General features: G+C 37.3%; 1 protein-coding gene across 4 annotated transcripts in view; it reads right to left on the bottom strand.

Annotated features, from left to right (window-relative positions):
- Nucleotides 1–19,446, bottom strand: part of POLR3G (RNA polymerase III subunit G) — a 41,044-nt gene that overhangs the window by 1,020 nt on the left and 20,578 nt on the right. For 3 of the 4 annotated variants that reach the window (XM_058528710.1, XM_058528614.1, XM_058528538.1), the window contains 3 exons: nucleotides 11,499–11,581; nucleotides 7,479–7,625; nucleotides 1–1,352 (listed from right to left, as the gene is read on the bottom strand). The exon at nucleotides 1–1,352 is cut by the window's left edge and continues 1,020 nt beyond it. In XM_058528710.1, coding sequence (XP_058384693.1) covers nucleotides 1,266–1,352; nucleotides 7,479–7,625; nucleotides 11,499–11,581 — 317 coding nt within the window. In that variant the 3' untranslated portion in view covers nucleotides 1–1,265. The remainder of the gene's footprint in view (nucleotides 1,353–7,478; nucleotides 7,626–11,498; nucleotides 11,582–19,446) is intronic. The other variant, XM_058528650.1, reaches the window with a different exon arrangement.

Raw genomic sequence — 19,446 nt, 5'->3', positions numbered from 1 at the left:
TAAGCAATTTTTATAGGAAAGTGTTTATAAGTGGAGAAACTAAGGCACAGAAAACTTAACCAAGCTCAATTTCAAGGTTGAGTTTAACGGTAAAGGTAGAAATGTTGAACACAGTGCTTTGATTCTCCGAGGGTAATGGGTGATATCTTCCCAAAAGGGAAAAATAAATTTCTTTTAGGGGATAATGTTAATAAGTCATTTTTGAAATATATAATATGAATTTCCTTGAAAATCTTTGGCATTTTTGGAGGCTGAGGTTTTTAAGTATCCCCCCCAATATAAAAAGCAGGGGAGCTAGTTTTTAATCGAAACAAAAAAGATTAATCTTAATTTCAAAATGACCTGAGTTTTATTCCGCACTGTTATATAAATCAGTTGGCTAGCTATGAGTCCTGTAAAACGTAACAGAGGCCACTATAGCTTACAGATTTCACATGCATGCATCCTGCAGTGAGATTTATATGATGAGAACTTACTCCACATTTTCGTAAAGTACAAAATTAAAATGTCTCAGTCTAATTTTTCATAAGCTCAACTATTGAAAGATATCAAACTTATTGCAGTGGGATGATTAAGTCATATATTGTATGGCATGAAGTTAGCCCCAAATTCAAGTATTTTTAATATTCATCCCAGGTCTTTGTACTGGCTGAGATGTGAGCTATGAAATTTATATAGCTTAGATTGGCATTTTTCCCTATTTTGATCACAAAACTTCTAATCTCATAAAATATGCACTTGTAAGAGCTCAGATAGGTTTATGCAGTCACAATATAGTAGCACAGAACATACCATGTAAAAGTAAAAGATAAAATTATTTTCAAGTCTCTGTTTTTAAAGTGCTCCATGTGCAGTACTAAATCAACTTTCAGATTACAGAAATCCATTATGATGACTAGTAATAGTTTTACAAAAGATCAGCAGTTAAACAAGAATAATTTGTTCAAGTATGAATACATAGATTAAAAGATGCAAAAACTCTTTAGGCACATTCTAATCCAAATAATACAAAAAAAAATCCAGTTGAATACATAAGAGGGATGACAGAGGTGTTGAGAAGGAATGTCAGAGTGTCCGAGACTAACTGGTAAGGTAACTAGTACACAAACTCAAAGTGGTTCTGAATGTTTTGGTAACAAATATTTGTACAACAAAACAGGAACAAAAATAAAATACTCATTCTTTATCAGAAATAAAATAGAAAAAAAATCTGTCCAAATGTTCAGAAGCTGTAACATAGAAATATTTTTTGAGAAATTTCACAGCTAATAGGTTGCTTCATCCATGTTGTCATCACTGTCTGCGCCAAAATCATCTCCATCTTCAAAGTATGAATTAATGTAGTCATTTTCCTAAGTGAAATGGTACATTCCTCAGTAAACATTAAAACGAATGAGTAGTAACACTATTAAAGAACCTAATGTAGGCTGTCCCTTTAATCTAGGTTTATAAATATCAAATTTAGGTATTAAGAAAACACACCAGGCTTAAAAGAAATCTCTGCTATTTCATCTGCTTAAAGAACATATTAGCTCTCACTCACATCCACCTGTGCTGCTTTCTCCCTCAAGACCACCACCTCCTACTATTCTCAGGCACCAACTAGCTAAGAGAACATGAAGGGATGGCCATTACACCTTAGTAGAATGACACACTAAATCATTACACCTTAGTAGGATGATACACGGTTTAGTCAGCTGAATCACTAAACAGTCAGTCCAAAAAATGTAGAGACACTCAAGAAACAAAGCCGATTTCCATGAACATTCACTAGATTACGACACAACTGAGGTTTTCAGTCACAATGCATAAGTGAGCATAAGCTAGGGATTTTTGCTTCCTATCAAAAAAAGGCCTCAAGACACCAAGTCAAACCCAGAGGATGCCATATTACATTCCATCCAGGGCCCTTCAGTTTCCTTTAGGTTAAGGGGGATTAAGCCTCTGGGAACATGCCAATTCTCATGGCTGAGGAAGACTATTATCCACGTAAATGACTCAAGATATCTCTGTGCTTTCTATCAACAATTCAAAAAGCCATTTTGGATACAGATAAAAGAAATTTAAGAGCGTTATTAACCAATTGCAGTGTATAGACTGTATTTGGATTCTGATTGGAACAAACAAAAAACTTTTTTCAAGACAATTGAAAAAATTTGAACACTGGCTGAATATTTGATGATATAAAGAAATATTTCACTGTTAGGTGTAATAATGATATTGTGATGTTGTTAATGAGCCCTTATTTTGAGTAAGTCTTGAAATATTTATGGATGAAATAATACAATGCCTAAGATTTGCTTTATAATAATCCAAGACAGATGGGGGATGGAAGTGGGGGGACAAGAGTGGACTGAGTGGATGAATGAATGGTTGAAAGACTGGCTATGAATTGATCACTATTAAAGCTGGGTGATAAGTCCATAGGTGTTTATTTTACTAGTCACCAGATTTTTGTACATGGTTGAAATGTGCCATAAAAAAATTAATCTCGGGGGGGGCCGGCCCGGTGGCGCAAGCGGTTAAGTGCGCGCGCTCCGCTGCGGCGGCCCGGGGTTCGCTGGTTCGGATCCCGGGCGCGCACCGACGCACTGCTTGGTAAGCCATGCTGTGGCGGCGTCCCATATAAAGTGGAGGAAGATGGGCACAGATGTTAGCCCAGGGCCGTCTTCCTCAGCAAAAAAAAAGAGGAGGATTGGCGGATGTTAGCTCAGGGCTGATCTCCTCACAAAAAAAAAAAAAAAAAAAAAAAAATTAATCTCGGGGCCGGCCCAGTGGCATACCGGTTAAGTTCATACATTCCACTTCAGCGGCCCAGTGTTCACCAGTGTGGATCCTGGGCACGGACCTACTCACCGCTCATCAAGCCACACTGATGTGGTATCCCATATAGAAGAGCTACAACTCTACAACTATGATACACAACTACGTACCGGGGCTTTGGGGAGAAAAAAGAAAAAGAGAAAGATTGGCAACAGATATTTAGCACAGGGCCAATCTCCCTCAAAAAAAAAAAAATTAATCTCTACATCTCTACTGTCTACGGCAAAAATTATAATAGAGCAAGAAATAGAGACTATTCTCAAAAGAAAGTCTCCTGGGTATCAGCTTTTATAGTATCTGCATGATGGGATTCTATATATAATTTATATAAACAATGCAAGAAAGGTAACTTGTATCATTCAGATATATATTTCACTACTTTGCCTTTCCTAAACACTGCAAGTTGCTGCATCTAGCTAAGACCCGTACCATTTCCAGGAAGTTGGCCTGGTTTCTCTGGTGCCAAGAAATCCAACAATGTCTGGAAACCTGGCTGAAGCCTAGGGCCAGTGTACTGGGGAAGGGTGGCATGGTTGAGAGTTTAAGTGAGGCTACCTCGTAAATGAGATCTTGGCAAGCACACTGGTGTGGAAATATAAGCAAGCCAATTTGCACATAAAAGTAGAAATGAGTGAGGAAAAGATACTCTACTATTCCAAATGGAGCATATGCCGCTTGTGTTTTAGACATGAGCACCTCCAAACATGTTCAGTGATTTACATTAGGTAATTTTGTGATGTTAGTAATCTTGGTACAGATACCAAGTGAGAACTCGTTTAAACTAAGGGCTTAAATGGTTCTTGGCTTTCATTTTGAGTCCTTGCTTTTTTCTTTTATTATGTCAAATTAATAAACAGGAGGCCAAAATGGGAGCTCTCCTGCCCTAGCAGATAGCAGAGCCCAACAGGAAGAAGAAAGACTTCCTCTTCTTGACCAGCAAGAAGCTCAGCCAATCAGAAACTGTCACAACTCAGCCAATGAAAAGCCACTACACACGGAATTATCAATTCCTCCAATGGACTCTGTTTACAGTAGCCCTCCCAACCTCCTCTTCCTGCTACAGAAGAGTTTCTCCTCTCTTGGCTGCTGGGGACTTGCATGTGGCTCACCATGGTTGCAGACCCCAAATTGCAATTCTTTGCTGATCCCGAATAAACCCATTTTTGCTGGAGAAACAACTGGCTGTTTAAGGTCAACAATTATGCTATTCAAGACTGAAGAAAGAAAAACGTTTGTATTTCCTCAATTTTACATATAGATGTTACACAGATAATTTGCTCCATTTTACTCTTCAAAACCAAATGCTTGTCAAATCCTTAATACATCAGATAAGTTAATTAGCACTAATTTTCATTCATTAATTAATTGCTAAAAAGAGCAAGAGGATAACTCTAAGTCTAGAAAGGCGTTAATTGAGCTCTTCTTTCCTTCCGTTACCCACCCTCACCTTCAGAACATATATCATTTCTCTGTTAAAATGGGAAAAAAAATTTTTTTAATGAAATGTGGTTATATAAACCCACTGGTGGTGTTTAGCACCCTGCTAAGGCCCAACACAGAATTCTGAAACTACTAGAATCCTGATGTTTGCTGTTCTTGCTAGAGGAGATCTTAATTTGAACACAGCTCAAGTCAAGCAGACTTTATAAACAGGATTCCAAAAGCCAGTCTTGTCTGGAAAACTTGACCACTACCCACTTGAAGCTAGCAGCATGCCACCACCCCCAAGGCCCGATGTGAGAACCAAAAATGTCTCTAGACATTACCAAACACCCCTTGCAGGGCAAAACCACCACCAGTTGAGAAGCACTGGTCTATGCAACAAGCTTTCAAACACAATCCACCCTTGGCTCCGTCCAATCCCAGCAACTAAGCTTTCTAAAAGACACAGAGGATCATACCACTCCACTGCTTAAAACCCTTCAACAGCTCCCCACAGCACTCAGAATAAAGTCCTATTTCTCAGCCTGGCATTCAAGACTCTTCATTCATCTCTTCTGCAGCTTCATCTCACCACACACGCCCACTTACACTCTCTAGTCTAGCCATACCGACTTACCTGGCCAATTATACTATTATGCCACACTCAATCACCTGTAAGCCTTCTCCGTATCTGCAAGTCTCCTCCACTCCATTTCTCATCCTTATCTGACTAACTCTTCAGGTCTTAGAAGTGTATTATAATTGTCTCCTTTCTTGTGTGTCTGCCCACTAGACCAATAACCTTGAGGGCAGAACTGTATCTTATCTTGATATTCCCCTTGCCTAGTACATTCCAAGCATACACGTAGTGTGCAATTACTATAGGTTGAATGAAAAAGAACTGAGGAGTCATAAGTATATATAAGGTAACTAAAAGTTTGGATAAGGATGCAATCAATCATGGGGATTGTAGAAAGAAAAAGAAGTTCAAGGGAAGAACTCTGAAGAATACTGACATTTAAAGACTAGAAAGAAGAAGAGAAGAACTCAAAAGAGACCAAGAGGCAGCATAAGTAGGAAAAAAACAAGAAGCGTTGTGTCACAAAAACCAAAGGAAGCAATCATGTTTGTCTGTGGCTTGGCACCCAGGCCAATGCCCGCATGTAGTAGATGCCTGTAATTGCCTTAAATTGTTGAATTTAAATAAAGGAAATAATATTTTAATAATGAAGTTGTGAGCAGTGTAAAATGTTGCTTGGCAACATTTGGCAAACTTGGTGGCAATAATTTCAATAGTATGTAGGTGGAACCCAGATTAAAAAGAGCTAAATAGGGGGAGGGGGAAGTGAGCAAGTGATGACAGCTGAAGAGCTTTCCAAGAGATAGAAGAAAGGTTGGAGGGGGAATGTGGGGAACATATTTTACAATGGGAGATGAACATGTTTTAATACATGAATGGAAGAGATGAGTAGAAAAAGAAGTTGAAAATGTGCAAAGGAAATGACATGAGGATTATGGTCCCCAAAAAGGGCAGGACAATTAGCCCCAAATAGGATGAAGGATATTTCTTCCATTGATAATAAAGAGAAGAAGGAGGGAGGGCATTTAGTTTGAAGGCAGAGGACATGAAATTAGGGGAGTTTCCTCTTGATGGCTTCATTTTCTGTATGAAGGTGCTACTATCTGCTAAGAGTGAAAGAAATGGTAGTCAAGGAGAGGGATTAAGAAGAAAGAAGATGATGTAAAGTAATGGCTGTAGAGACCTGACTTGACCAGAGAAACACAGAAAAATGTGTTAGCCAGCAAAACGGGGCTAGTGCTTTTTTAGTGGCATGAGTTTCTGTGATTCCTCAGAAAAGCTCAATAGGCAGGTTTGGAGGGGAAAAGGGGGAGACAGTGGAATTGATCAAAGTTGGTTTGGTCTAGAGTGTGTGCTGGGAGGACAAGGGATAAGAGTAACGGCAAGAAAGAAGTTGAAGGGTGAGCAGGGGTCTAGGCTCCTTAGGGAAGGAAATTGAGACAGGGAACCAACAAAGTAGAAATAGAGGATCAAGGTCTGGCAGTCTCAATCACGTCAGCCTGCAGGAATAAACAAGTGAGTGATCTAGAAAGAAAGTTGGAGACAAATGTGATACGTTTAATTTTAAAATGTTTGGAGTTAAAATTTATCTGGAAGAATAAGCAAAGAATACTCAGGAAAATTCTCAAAAAGAAGAGTAACACGCCTAAAAATATTAACAAATAACCAGAAGCTTCTATTAATTGGAACAGCAGAGTGATGGTTCAGAAACAGATCAATGGAACAGAGTCCAGAAATACATCTAAGTAGATGTGGGAATCTAATAGCTGATAAAGGAGAACTTCAAATGAATGAAGAAAGCAAATTATTCAATAAATGAGGTTAGCAGCAGGTTAGCCATTTGGAAACAGACAAAGATGGATCCATATTTCTCTCTTTACACCAATATAATTTCAAAAGAATCCATAATTCAATGCAAAATAATTAAAGCATATAATAAAAATTTCACAGTTGGAACAGTTTCAGGAGAAGATTCAGAGTGTGGTGTGCGAAGCTGAAACGGAGTGAAACAAAGGCCACTGGAATGGAGAAGAAACTCTCAGCCTAGAGTTACTGCATGAGGTGTCTACCAAGTCCCAAAGAGCCGTGACCAACAAAGCTACCCTGCTCAAATATATCTTCATTGACTCCAGCTTACTTTGAAATTCACCATGTTTCTAAAAGTTGGAAATCCCAAATCCAAAACACTGAGTCCTGAATCACTTAGATACTTGAGGCTGGATTAGAAACATTCACTGATAGTGTCCACGTGCACTTCGGGATTTGAAACATGATGGTATTGCAGGGATGTCCCCCTCAGACCTACATGAGTAAGCCCTTAATTACCTTAATTGCTGTGACTTAAAAATTTATGTAGATAAATTTTAATTAAACTAATCTCATCAATTTCCTTAATTTGTGGACTTTCACTTACAAAGTTGCCTATCAGGTTACTTTTACCTCCTCTGTTCAATTTGGCATCATTATGATTTCAATGATATAATAATTCTCTTGATACCAAGGAACTGATGCCAAGGATAATAATATACCCCTGGTTCCCATCAACTTGGTATTTGTTTGTTTGTTCATTTTAATTATACACCATACACTTGATTCCTTATTAGATAATGCCTAAGCTCAGTAACATTGCTACCCTCCCCTAACAGACCATTACCTCTTCTTGCTCTTCTTCGTCGTATTCTTCTTGTTCTGCAGCATCATCTTCCTCCTCCTCCTCGCCTTCTTTACCTTTCTCTTTGCTTCCTTCTTTCTCTTCATTTTCCTCATCTGATTTTTCACCATCACCTCTCTTTTCCAATTCCTGGTATAAATGAGCGTCATTAATTTAAATGGAAACCACTAGACTTTGACCTCCCTGCTCAGCCTCAAGAGAACACAGTTACCTACCACCTCATTCTAATCCTCCCTTACCAACGCCTCCAGGCCACCACTAGGAAACTGAGCTAACTCCAGAAAGGAGGAACTCAACGTCCTGTCATCAGTACACTAGTATTTTCTTTGATATTATCACTTCACAGTTGGGTCTCAGGTAATGTTCAGTATCAGCTCTAATGCACAATGCTTTATTTTTATGATTTCTATCCTACCTCCTTCTAAAATATTGAGTTGATTCAGTTATGGAGAAGAACTTTCAGTGTGTTATTTTGTTTTCCTTCTAACATAAAAGGAGAAAAGAGACTATAACGGTAACATTTCAAAGTGGCAATGTTTTAGTTCATAGGTGAAATAGTTTAAAACAATTAATATCGAGTCATCTCAAGGTGAATTATCCTACTTGCAGATTATCCATGGCCTTATCTCTTTTCTCCTTCATTATTTACTTTCTATTTCCAGGAATTTTTTCTTAATTTATCTGGTAGGTTGAGAAGAAAGATGAAAACTCAAACCACAATCAACATTAGCACTTATTAGCCACTGTTAAGCATGGAGGCACAGGAGAGATGCAAAGTTAGAACAGCTTTGATTGCTTGATGGGTCCACTTATCTACCCTGTTAAAACTGCCATGCTACCGTCTCAAAACACACAAATTTAACTTTAAAATTACATCTTTATATTTCTATTATGACTACCAATTTTTTCCATTTGATAAAAAGTGACCTGTTTTCATTACTATCACTATTCATTCACTAAATTGTTCTATGCCTAATTTGCACAAGTGATAGAATTTCACAAGTTTTCTAGGAAGTGACTAAAGCATTAATTTCACATATTAATACTCATAATTAAGGCATAAGATCACTTTAGCTAAGATGTGATTGATTATTCTTAAACAGTAATCAGAACACTAATTAATAAATCTGCAAATACTCCATCCTATTATAAGATATTTACTTTGTAGATTATACACAGAGAGAAAACACATTTTGTATTTGAAGACTCCAACTTAGCTATTCCTTTATTGGTTCTTAAATATTTATTTTTTAAAATCCCTTTAATTACATTCAAATTTGAATTTAAGGACATCAAAGGCAATAGAAAGACTACATTCAAACTCCACCTTTCCTGTCACCTCATCCCACTCAGGCAGAACAAGTAAGACCAAGGCAATAGATGTAAGATCATTTATCTTCATACTGTCCCATGATGCCTTATATGAGTTATTACCACAATATAATATGTGCAATTTTTCCAACTGGCAATCCCTTTGGAAAACTGCAAGCAAACAAAATAGTGTTTATAGATCTTTTGAAGTGTCTGTAAATACACACACACACACACACACACACACACACACACAATGATGTTATGGTAACATTAACTAATATATGGAATTTTTTCTTTTCTATTTTAATCAAACCATAGAAAAAAAGGCCAAAACCCATAAGTTTGTGTAGTTAAAAGGGAATTGTAATGTTATATTTATTTAACTCTGTGCAAGGTACACACTATATCTGAAAAATCATGCTATTAGTTATTATTTCATAATCAGCAATAGAATTATTTAAACCAGTTTATAAAAATATTTTTAAAATACAGAATTCATTCAGTGCTACGTGGGGATTAGGAAGTCTTCATTTCCACTATTGCCACCTCAAACATCTTTATTTTAATAAGCCCAACTCTATTTCTACCACATAGACCTAAATCAAACCCATAAAATACCTAAATTGGTTAACAAAGAGCAGATTTATGCAATTTAAAAAAATGACCTCAGAGTCACGTTAAGCTACCGGTTTGGTTCCTCTACCAAGTAGCCTCCATTTTCTCTTCTGTGAGATTTAACTATTTACCCCTATTACTTTACAGACTTGTTTTAAGAATAATGTGAATAATATAAAGTGAAAACAGTTTGAAAGCAGGTAATTTACAGACAGGGAACAGTTCTAGCTTAAATACTATATGGCCACCTTATAGAAAGAGCCTCCCATATGTTATGCAGAAATAAGCAGCTAAATACTAGTTTACTGCTGTCTGACTATTCACACATTAATCATGAGATCTGACTGTATGTCACTGCCTCTCCATCCACAGAAGTTTTATTATAATCAAAGTGCTTTTGTGAAGAAATGAACAATAACAGAGTCATCTGGAAGCTAAGTTTGCTCTATTACAACTGCTAACTCATTAGGATTTCTAGATTTAAAACTCCCGTTTTAACAGCGTGTATACTGAAAAGGTGTTTAAATGTAGGGAATAAGGAAACACAACTTGTTCTGATGAGAAACGACATCCAGAGGTCCAGATCAATCTTCCTTATAGCACATGTCATCTTAGCAACTTCTTGCCAGGAAGCTCTAAGAACAGTCAGCATCTGTGTTCAATCAATACAAGCTGGCTAGTTCTACAACCCCATCCATCACGCCACCAAGTTAAACCAGACAGTTATTGCTATTCCTTCAACAATCCTTCTGGCTTTATTTTCAGACATGTTATCTCCAGCTCAAGTACTGATCAAAAAATAAAATAACAAAAATATGAGTTTCTGTTACCACGTAGCTGTGCCAACTTGGCTAGGCAAGGAAAGTTTTAACGCCTGGACTTCCTCATCTGTACGTAAGGAATAATAATACCAATCTCTGTTGTTATGAAGTCGCAAGGACATAATGTATTTAACTGGCTCATCAAAGAGCCCGGTACATAGTAAGTTCTCAATAATTGCTCGCTGCTATCATCATCATCATCATCATCATCATCATCATCATCATCCCCATCAATGCAAGGTGATACATGGATTGATAGTGGGAATAAATTGGTATAACCTCCATGGAGAGTGATCTGTCCATATTTATCCATATTATACAATACACATAACAACTGACCCAACAAACCCACTTCTAGCAATCTACCCTACATATGTGAAATGATATACTTAACATGAACTCACTGCAGCATTGTTTATTAAGTGAAACACTAGATGAAACATAATGTCCACCAATAGAGTATTGATTAAATAAATTATAGTTCATTCTTACATTACAGCCAAAAAAAAGAATGAAGCAACTCTATACAGACTGACATGGACCATCTCCAAGATATTTTAAGTGATAAAATGAAAATGCACAAAAGTATAATATGCTATCTTTCGTCATTAAAAAGAAAAAGAAAAAATCTGTATTTGCTAGACATAAAATATTTCTGAAAGGATACATAATAAACTGGTAAAACTGACTGTCTACAGGAGGAGAGCTGGATGGCTAGGAACAGGGATGGGAGGGCAAAATTTCACTTTATTAACCTTTTGAATTTTACTTTTTATTTTTGAAATATTAAAAAAATGAAGATATAAAAATAAGTTCCATAAGATATGGTTTTCCCTCAATAGAATCTTCTACACTTAACATGAGATAGCAAAAAAGCATTAGAAAGTACATATACAACAATAGGAGAAAACAAAATGAGAGGTTTTTAAGAGAAATACATTTTAGGTATTCTTACATGTTTCTTTCCCATGCATAATTCAAACTCAAGAGGAAAACAGGGAGACAGTGGAAAAGGAAGCAGGTGATAGAAGGTGAGGGAAGTTGACAGGCGAGTGGTGGAGAAAGACAGGATGGAGCCCCCATAACTCCCAACCAACAACATTCACACCTTTCCAGTTACCCTGTGTGCTGGGCTCGGTTCTGCCAAACCCACATGTTATTAAAAAGTGAGAGAAGGTGGAAAGGGTGAAGAAGGCAAAAGGAGGTAAGACATTTTTTCAATTTGATCTTCGAGTAAAGAAGAAAACCTTACCTCGATTTTTTTCAATACATCTGCAGTATTAGTGAGTGAAGTGCCTTTGCCTGCATCTTTTGCCTTTTTGGATTTGGGGCCTGCTGAAGGAAAACTACTGTGAATACATTTTTCTATAAGAGCAACTGTGTATTATATTTCTCTGCCTTTTAATGTGCTGTCTAGCATAGTGCTATGTCATACCAGGCAGTCACATCATTTGCAGACTGAATTAATTTTCTTAAAGAATAAACAAATCAGCACACCTCACCAATTTTCCATGATGAGGAGTAAATGATAATCACTTAACAGGATATTTTCTAAGGCTGCAGCCAGATTAATTAATGTCATTAGGGCTAAAGCTGAAAGAATGTGTAGAAGCACTAGGGGACCAGCGGAAAGGCTCTCACGAATGCAGCATCTGCACTGCTTCCTGTTCACTGATCAGGAATTTTAACCAGGGCAATTTTACCAGGTTTGGAAAATAAAAAACAAGTGCGGAATAAATACGCATTTGCCAATGGTTAAAGAGATGAGAAAGAGGTTATATTCAGCACAACGTAGCATTACCTTTGGAATGAAGATTAAAATAGTAAACGGAACACACTCATCATATGAATCTGAAATCTCAAAGCAACATAAATAAAATGTTTTAACGGCTTTGGGATACATAATTTTTAAGCCATATCAAAAATATTGTATTTTGAGGCTATTCTGAAACTGCAGGTAATAGAGAATTATTTCACGTATAGATCCTGTCAGTCAGTTACCAAAACATGGTGATATACTATAAAATTGTCCCATTGTGATCAAAAAGTGTTATGGTTCTTTCCCCAAATCAAACTAAATACCTAGAAATTACTTGGTAATAGAGGAAAATATGGCTCAGAAAGATGTAATTTTGTTAAAGATTAACATTTAACCTACAGAAGAAGAAATTTTTAGATTGTGGTGGATGACCCATAACTGATGGAATTACAATTTACTGTGTTATACCAAACTGCCCCTCAGGGAGTCACTGAGCTCAGAACTCCCAAACATATTTATTAGTGAGGTTTTACTCAAACAAAAGTAATAGTTAGATTTAATGATGGGTAACTTTCTCTGGCCCCCTTGAGGGTAAAGACTGTTTAATTTGAACCACAACACATAAAATATAGTATCATATATGAACAAGATCTCAATATATATTATAATATTGATGTCAGAAAACATTAGCTAAGAATCTAATTTACTCACATAATGAAGTATTTTCCTCTAAGGAGCTTTTATCAAATTATTTAAATTTCATAACATATAAGTCTGTTAAATGGATATTATCAAACATGGTCAGATAAATAAACTTATTAAAAATTACTAATCTCCTAACCAAGAAAGTCAGTCGCATATTCAAGTCCACTCAGTATTTTTTGCTATGTATTATTGTGTGGTTTTATACAATGCCTAATCTTTATAAGTATAATTGAGGGAGAAGTATCAAATTAACAAAATTTGTTAAAAGATTGTTTTAACCCCAAAACAGTAACATGAATTTTTTTTTCCATCTTAGCCAAATATATGCATATATTTGAATTTTTTTCTTTCTTTCAATACCCGCCAGTAGCTGGTTCTTTGAGAAACAAACTTTTTCAGCCTTTGGCTCTGTTGATATTGTTTACTTTCATGTAAATCAGTGGAGGCCATTTTAACAAAAGAGAGAGTTACAGACTTATCAGGAATAAAACACAAAAATTACACAATATGCAAGAAAAAATATTAGAGCAGAATGGAAAAAGAAAGATTTGTTGTTGTTTGGTTTTTTAACCAATGGAAATCCAGGTGCAGTGGAAGCCTTTACTAAGGATCAACGTGTATATGAGATTCCAGGGATAAGCCATCAACAGGATGTGTTTGAAAAAATTAATTCTTCCAAATCATTCTTTTCAGCTCTTTAAAGTCAGCTACAAATTTGTGATCCACTAAAACATGACCGATATCATTCATACACGTTATTTTATTGTGAAAATAATATATTTGCCAAATAAAAGCCAAGAGTATAAAGGGGACAGCAGATAAACCATCATATCTCAACATATAATAATCTGTACAAAATCAAGCTAAATATTCTTATAAATCGTAACTTTGAAATAAAACAAAAATACTTCCACTTTAAATACATATGCAAAACTTACCAAATTGTACATTTAAAATGCGTACATTTTATTGTATGTCAATTATATCTCAAAAAGCTGTTAAAAAGGGGAGAAGGATATCTTTCAGAAGACAGAAGCAGAGGGAATACTTCCTAACTCATTCTATGAGGCCAGCATTACCCTAATATCAAAACCAGACAAATATTACAAAAAGAAAACTAAAGCCTGATATTGCTCATGAATATAGATGCAAAAGTCCTCAACAAAATGTTCTCAAATCCAATCCAACAATGTATAGAAAGAACTATACACCTCGACCAACTGGGATTTATCCTAGGTATGTAAGCCTGGTTCAACATCCCCAAATCAATTCATGTAATCCATCACACCAACATGCTAGAGGAAAAATCACATGATCATATCAATAGATGCAGAAAAAACATCTGACAAAATCAAACAGCCATTCATGATAAAAATTCTTAGTAAACTAGGAATAGAGGGGAACTTCTTCAACTTGATAAAGAATATCTACAAAAAACCCTATAGTTACATCATACTTAATGGCGAAAAACTCGACATCATACTTTTGTTTTTTGTTTATTTGTTTGTTTGTTTTTTGTGAGGAAGATCAGCCCTGAGCTAACATCCATGCCAATCCTCCTGTTTTTTTTGCTGAGGAAGGCTGGCCCTGGGCTAACATCCACGCCCATCTTCCTCCACTTTATATGGGACGCTGCCACAGCATGGCCTGACAAGCGGTGCATTGGTGCATGCCCGGGATACAAACCCAGGCCACCAGCATCGGAGCCTGCGCACTCAACTGCTACGCGACGGGGCAGGCCCCTCGACATCATACTTAATGGTGAAAAATCTGACACTTTCCCACTAAGATCAGGAACAAGGCAAGAAAGTCCCTTTCACCACTGCTTTTCAACATTGTACTGGAAGCCCTAGCAAATGAATAAGATAAGAAAAGGCTAGGGCCGGCTCCATGGTTTAGCCATTAAGTGCTCGCGCTCTGCTACTGGTGGCCCGGGTTCGGATCCCAGGCGCGCACTGATGCACCGCTTCTCCGGCCATGCTGAGGCCGCGTCCCACATACAGCAACTAGAATGATGTGCAGCTATGACATACAACTATCTATTGAGGCTTTGGGGGGAAAAAATATATATAAAAAAATAAATAAATAAAATAAAATAAAATAAAATAAAAAAGAAAAGGCTATAAAAGGTATTCAGGGCTGGCCCAGTGGCGTAGTGGTTAAGTTCAGGCGCTCTGCTTCGGCGGCCTGGGGTTTGCAGTTTGGATCCTGGGCGCGGACCTAGGCACCGCCTATCAAGCCATGCTGTGGCAGGCGTCCAGCATATAAAGTAGAGGAAAATGGGCACGGATGTTAGACCAGGGCCAATCTTCCTCAGCAAAAAGAGGAGGATTGGCAATGGATCTTAGCTCAGGGCTAATCTTCCTCACCAAAAAAAAAAAAAAAGGCATACAGATAGGGATGGAAGAAATAAAACTGTCTTTGTTCATAGATGACATGATCATCTGTATAGAAAATCTGAAAGAATCAGCCAAAAAAACTCCTGGAACTAATAAGCAATTACAGAAAGGCTGCAGGATGCAAGGTTAATACACAAAAGTCAAGAGCTTTCCTATATACCAACAATGAACAAGTGGAATTTGAAATTAAAAACACAATACCATTTACATTAGCACTCCCAAAATGAAATACTTAGACACAAATCTAATAAAATATGTGCACGATCTATATGAGGAAAACTACAAAACTCTGATGAACGAAATCAAAGAACTAAATAAATGGAAAGATTTTCCATGTTCATGGATAGGAAGACTCAATATTGTCAAAATATCAGTTCTTCCTAACTTGATCTATAGATTCAATGCAATCTCAATCAAAATCCTAGAAAGTTATTTTGCAGATATTGACAAACTGATTCTTATGTGTATATCCAGAGGCAAAAGACCCAGAACAGCCAACACAATATTGAAAGAAAGAACACAGTTGGAGGACTGACATTACCCAACTTTAAAACATACTATAAAGCTATAGTAATCAAGACAGTGTGGTATAGGTGAAAGAATAAACACATAGATCAATGGAATAGAATAGAACTGAGAAATAGACCCATAAAAATACAGAAAAAGGAGCAGAGGCAATACAATGAAGAAAAGATAGTCTTTTCAACAAATGGTGCTGGAACAACTGGATTTTCATATACAAAAAAATGGATCTAGACAGACCCTACACCCATCACAAAATATAACTCAAAATGGATCACAGACCTAAATGTAAAACACAAAACTATAAAACTCCTAAAAGATAACACAGGAGAAAATCTAGATGACCTTGAGTTTGGTGATGACTTTTTGGATGCAACACCAAAGGCACAATCCATGAAAGAAAGAATTGATAAGCCGGGCTTCATTAAAAGTAAAAATATCTGTTCTGTGAAAGACAGTGTCAAGAGAAGGAGAAAACAAGACACAGACTGGGAGAAAATATTTGCAAAAAATATACCTGATAAAGGACTGTGTGAAATAATAGAAAAAATACATAATGGTCTCTGCTCCCAGTTCTTGGCACAGAACTCTTAAAACTTTTGTGATTTCCTACATGATAAAGGCACTAGGAGCACCTTTTTTTCTAATATTTTGTCTTTGACCCTTTGACAGAGCTCCTAAATCCCTTGGAATTTACCGGGTGACAGAAGTATCTTTTATTCTAAGGAGGAGACTTTTGGTGTGCTACTGGATAGCTTCAGGATGAGGGCTGGTCACCAGGTAGATCAAGCCATGATCAGAAGTCTGGAACTTTCAGCCCCATCTCCCATCCCCCGGGAAAGGGGAGAGGCACTGGAAACTGAGTTAATGATTGATCATGCCTATGTGATGAAGCCTCCATAAAAATTCTAAAAGTATGGGGTTCGGTGAGTTTTCAGGTTGGTGAATACATCCACATACTGGGAAGGTGGCACATCCCCACGCCACGGAGACAGAAGTTCCTGTGCTGGGGACTCTTCCAGACTTTGCCCTATGTATCTCTGTATATGACTGTTCATCTGCATCCTTTATTATATCCTTTGTTATATAATAAATTGGTAAACATAAGTAAGTGTTTCCTTGAGTTCTAGCTAACTGTTCTAGCAACAAATCCAAGGCGGGGTGGGGTGGGGGTGGGTGGGTCACGGGAACCTCCAATCTGTAGCCAAGTCAGACAGAAGTTTGTTGGAGACCTACTACTTGTGACTGACATCTGAAGTGGGGAGCAGTCTCATGGGACTGAGCCCTTAACCTGTGGGGTCTGTGCTAACTCCGGTTAATGTTAGAACTGAATTGAATTGTAAGACACCCAGCTGGTGCTGAAGAGAACTGCTTGGTGTGGGAAAAAAATACTCCACACATCTGGTGTCAGAAGCGTTGTGAATGCGGTAGTAGTATGAGAGTAAAGGAGAAACACACAGGAGGAGTGTGTTTTCCATATAGACTATTATCCAAAATATACAAACTCTTAAAACTCAATAATAAAAACAAAAAAAAATCCAATTAAAAATGGGCCAAAGACCTTAACAGACATTTTGTCAAACAAGATATACAAATGGCATGTGAGCATATAAAAACATGCTCCACATCATACGTCATCAGGGAAATGCAAATTAAAACAATAATGAGATACCACTACACACCTATTCTACGGCCAGAACACTGACAACACCAAATGCTGACAAGGATATGGAGCAACAGGAACTCTCATACATTGCTGACGGGGATGCAAAATGCTACAGCCACTTTGGAAGACAGTTTGGTGGTTTCTTACAAAACTAAACATACTCTTACCATATAATCCAGTAATCATGCTTCTTGGTATTTACTCAAAGGAGTTGGAAACTTATGTCCACACAAAAACAGATGATTACAGCAGCTTTATTCATAATTGCCAAAACTTGGAAGCAATCAAGATGTCCTTCAGTAGGTGAATAGATGAACTGTGGTACATCTAGACAATGGAATATTATTCAGTGCTAAAAAGAAATGAGCTATCAAGCCATGAAAAGTCATGAAGGAAACTTAAATGCATATTACTAAGTGAAAGAAGCCAATCTGAAAAGGCTACATCCTGTATGATTCCAACTATATGACATTCTAGAAAAGGCAAAACTATGGAGTCGTAAAAAAAAATCAGTGGTTGCCAGGGGTTAGGAGGCGGAAGGGATGAATAGGCAGAGCACAGAGGATTTTTAGGGCAGTGAAAGTACTCTAAATGATACTATAATGGTGAATACATGTCATTATACATTTGCCAAAACCCACACAATGTACAACATAAACAGTGAGCCCTAAGGTGAACTTTGGACTCTGTGTAATAATGATGTGTCAATGTAGGTTCATTGATTGTAACCAAGGTACCACGCTGGTGGCGGATGTTGATAACGGGGGAGGTTATGCATGTGGGGGGGGCAGGGAATGTATGAGAAATCTCTGTACTTTCTGCTTAATTTTGCTGTGAACCTAAAACTGCTCTAAAAAAATAAAATTAACAAACAAAAAACAAGGCCTGAAAAAAATAAGAGAGAGGTAGGGGGAAACCTCTTCTCTTAGTTGCTAACTCCATTGTTCTTAATCTTTCTGGCTACTTCCTTTTTCTCTCTTCATTCTTTGTAGCAAAATTCTCCAAAGACTCATCTATGCTAGCTGTCTCCATTTCCTAAACTCCCATTTACTGTTTAACCCACTCAATCCAGATTCCCCCTCTACGAATCTTGTAAAAAGCTCTCACTGACGTCAACAATGATTGCCATGTCAAAAATTAGTTTACATTTTCCAGTTTAGCTTGCTTGACCTCTCAGCAGCATTGTTTAATATCCTTTCACATTGTTGACCACTTTCTAAAATACTCTTCACTTCTGTACATTCTTGCATCTGTAACTCCACTCTCTTCTGGTTCTCCTCCTCTTTTCTCTTCCCATCTCCTTTCTTTGCTGATTCAATTTCCTCCACCAGCCCATTAAATTTGGGCATTCCTCCAAGCTCAGGCTTAGGCTCTTATTTCTTTTAATTCTCTAATTTCAACCCAAACAATCTCATCCTTTCTCACAATCTCAATTCTAACACGTATGCTGATGACTACTATCTCCATTCTGAGCTCCATCCCTCTGTATCCAACAGCATGTTCAACATTTCTATTTGTATATCTCAAAGGAAACTTAAATACCATCTTTCAACTGAACCCATGATTTTTCCCTCACAAACCCGGTCTTTCTCCAACATCTCTCCTCCAACCTCATATTAGTAAACTCCTACTTATCCTTCAATCTGGACTGTAATTCCATTTTCCTCAAAGAACCCTTCCCTGACTTCTCAATGAGGACAGTGTGTTTTTGTTTAATGTTTTTACTCCATTTGACTGTAAACTCTATGAAGTCAAGGATTATTCCCACTTTGCTCACTGTTTTTTTCTTCTGAGCACAGTGTCTGGCAACAGTAGAAGCCTAGCAACTATTTGCTCAGTGGAATTACAAAAGAACAATACATGGGCCGGCCCCATGGCTTAGCGGTTAAGAGCGCGCTCTGCTGCTGGCGGCCCGGGTTCGGATCCCGGGCGCGCACCAACACACCACTTCTCCCGCCATGCTGAGGCCGCGTCCCACATACGGCAACTAGAAGGATGTGCAACTATGACATACAACTATCTACTGGGGCTTTGGGGGAAAAAATAAATAAATAAAGTTTTTAAAAACAAAACAACAAAAAAAAAAAACCAAAAGAACAACACAATAGAAACTTTCACTTTGGTATTTTATGTATAATATATAGTTCTA

The sequence above is a fragment of the Diceros bicornis genome, chromosome 1 (genome assembly GCF_020826845.1).
Source record: "Diceros bicornis minor isolate mBicDic1 chromosome 1, mDicBic1.mat.cur, whole genome shotgun sequence".
In the NCBI taxonomy this organism is placed as follows: Eukaryota; Metazoa; Chordata; class Mammalia; order Perissodactyla; family Rhinocerotidae; genus Diceros; species Diceros bicornis.
The sequence above is the reverse complement of the archived record's forward strand: the minus strand, read 5'-3'. Positions and strand labels throughout refer to the sequence as shown.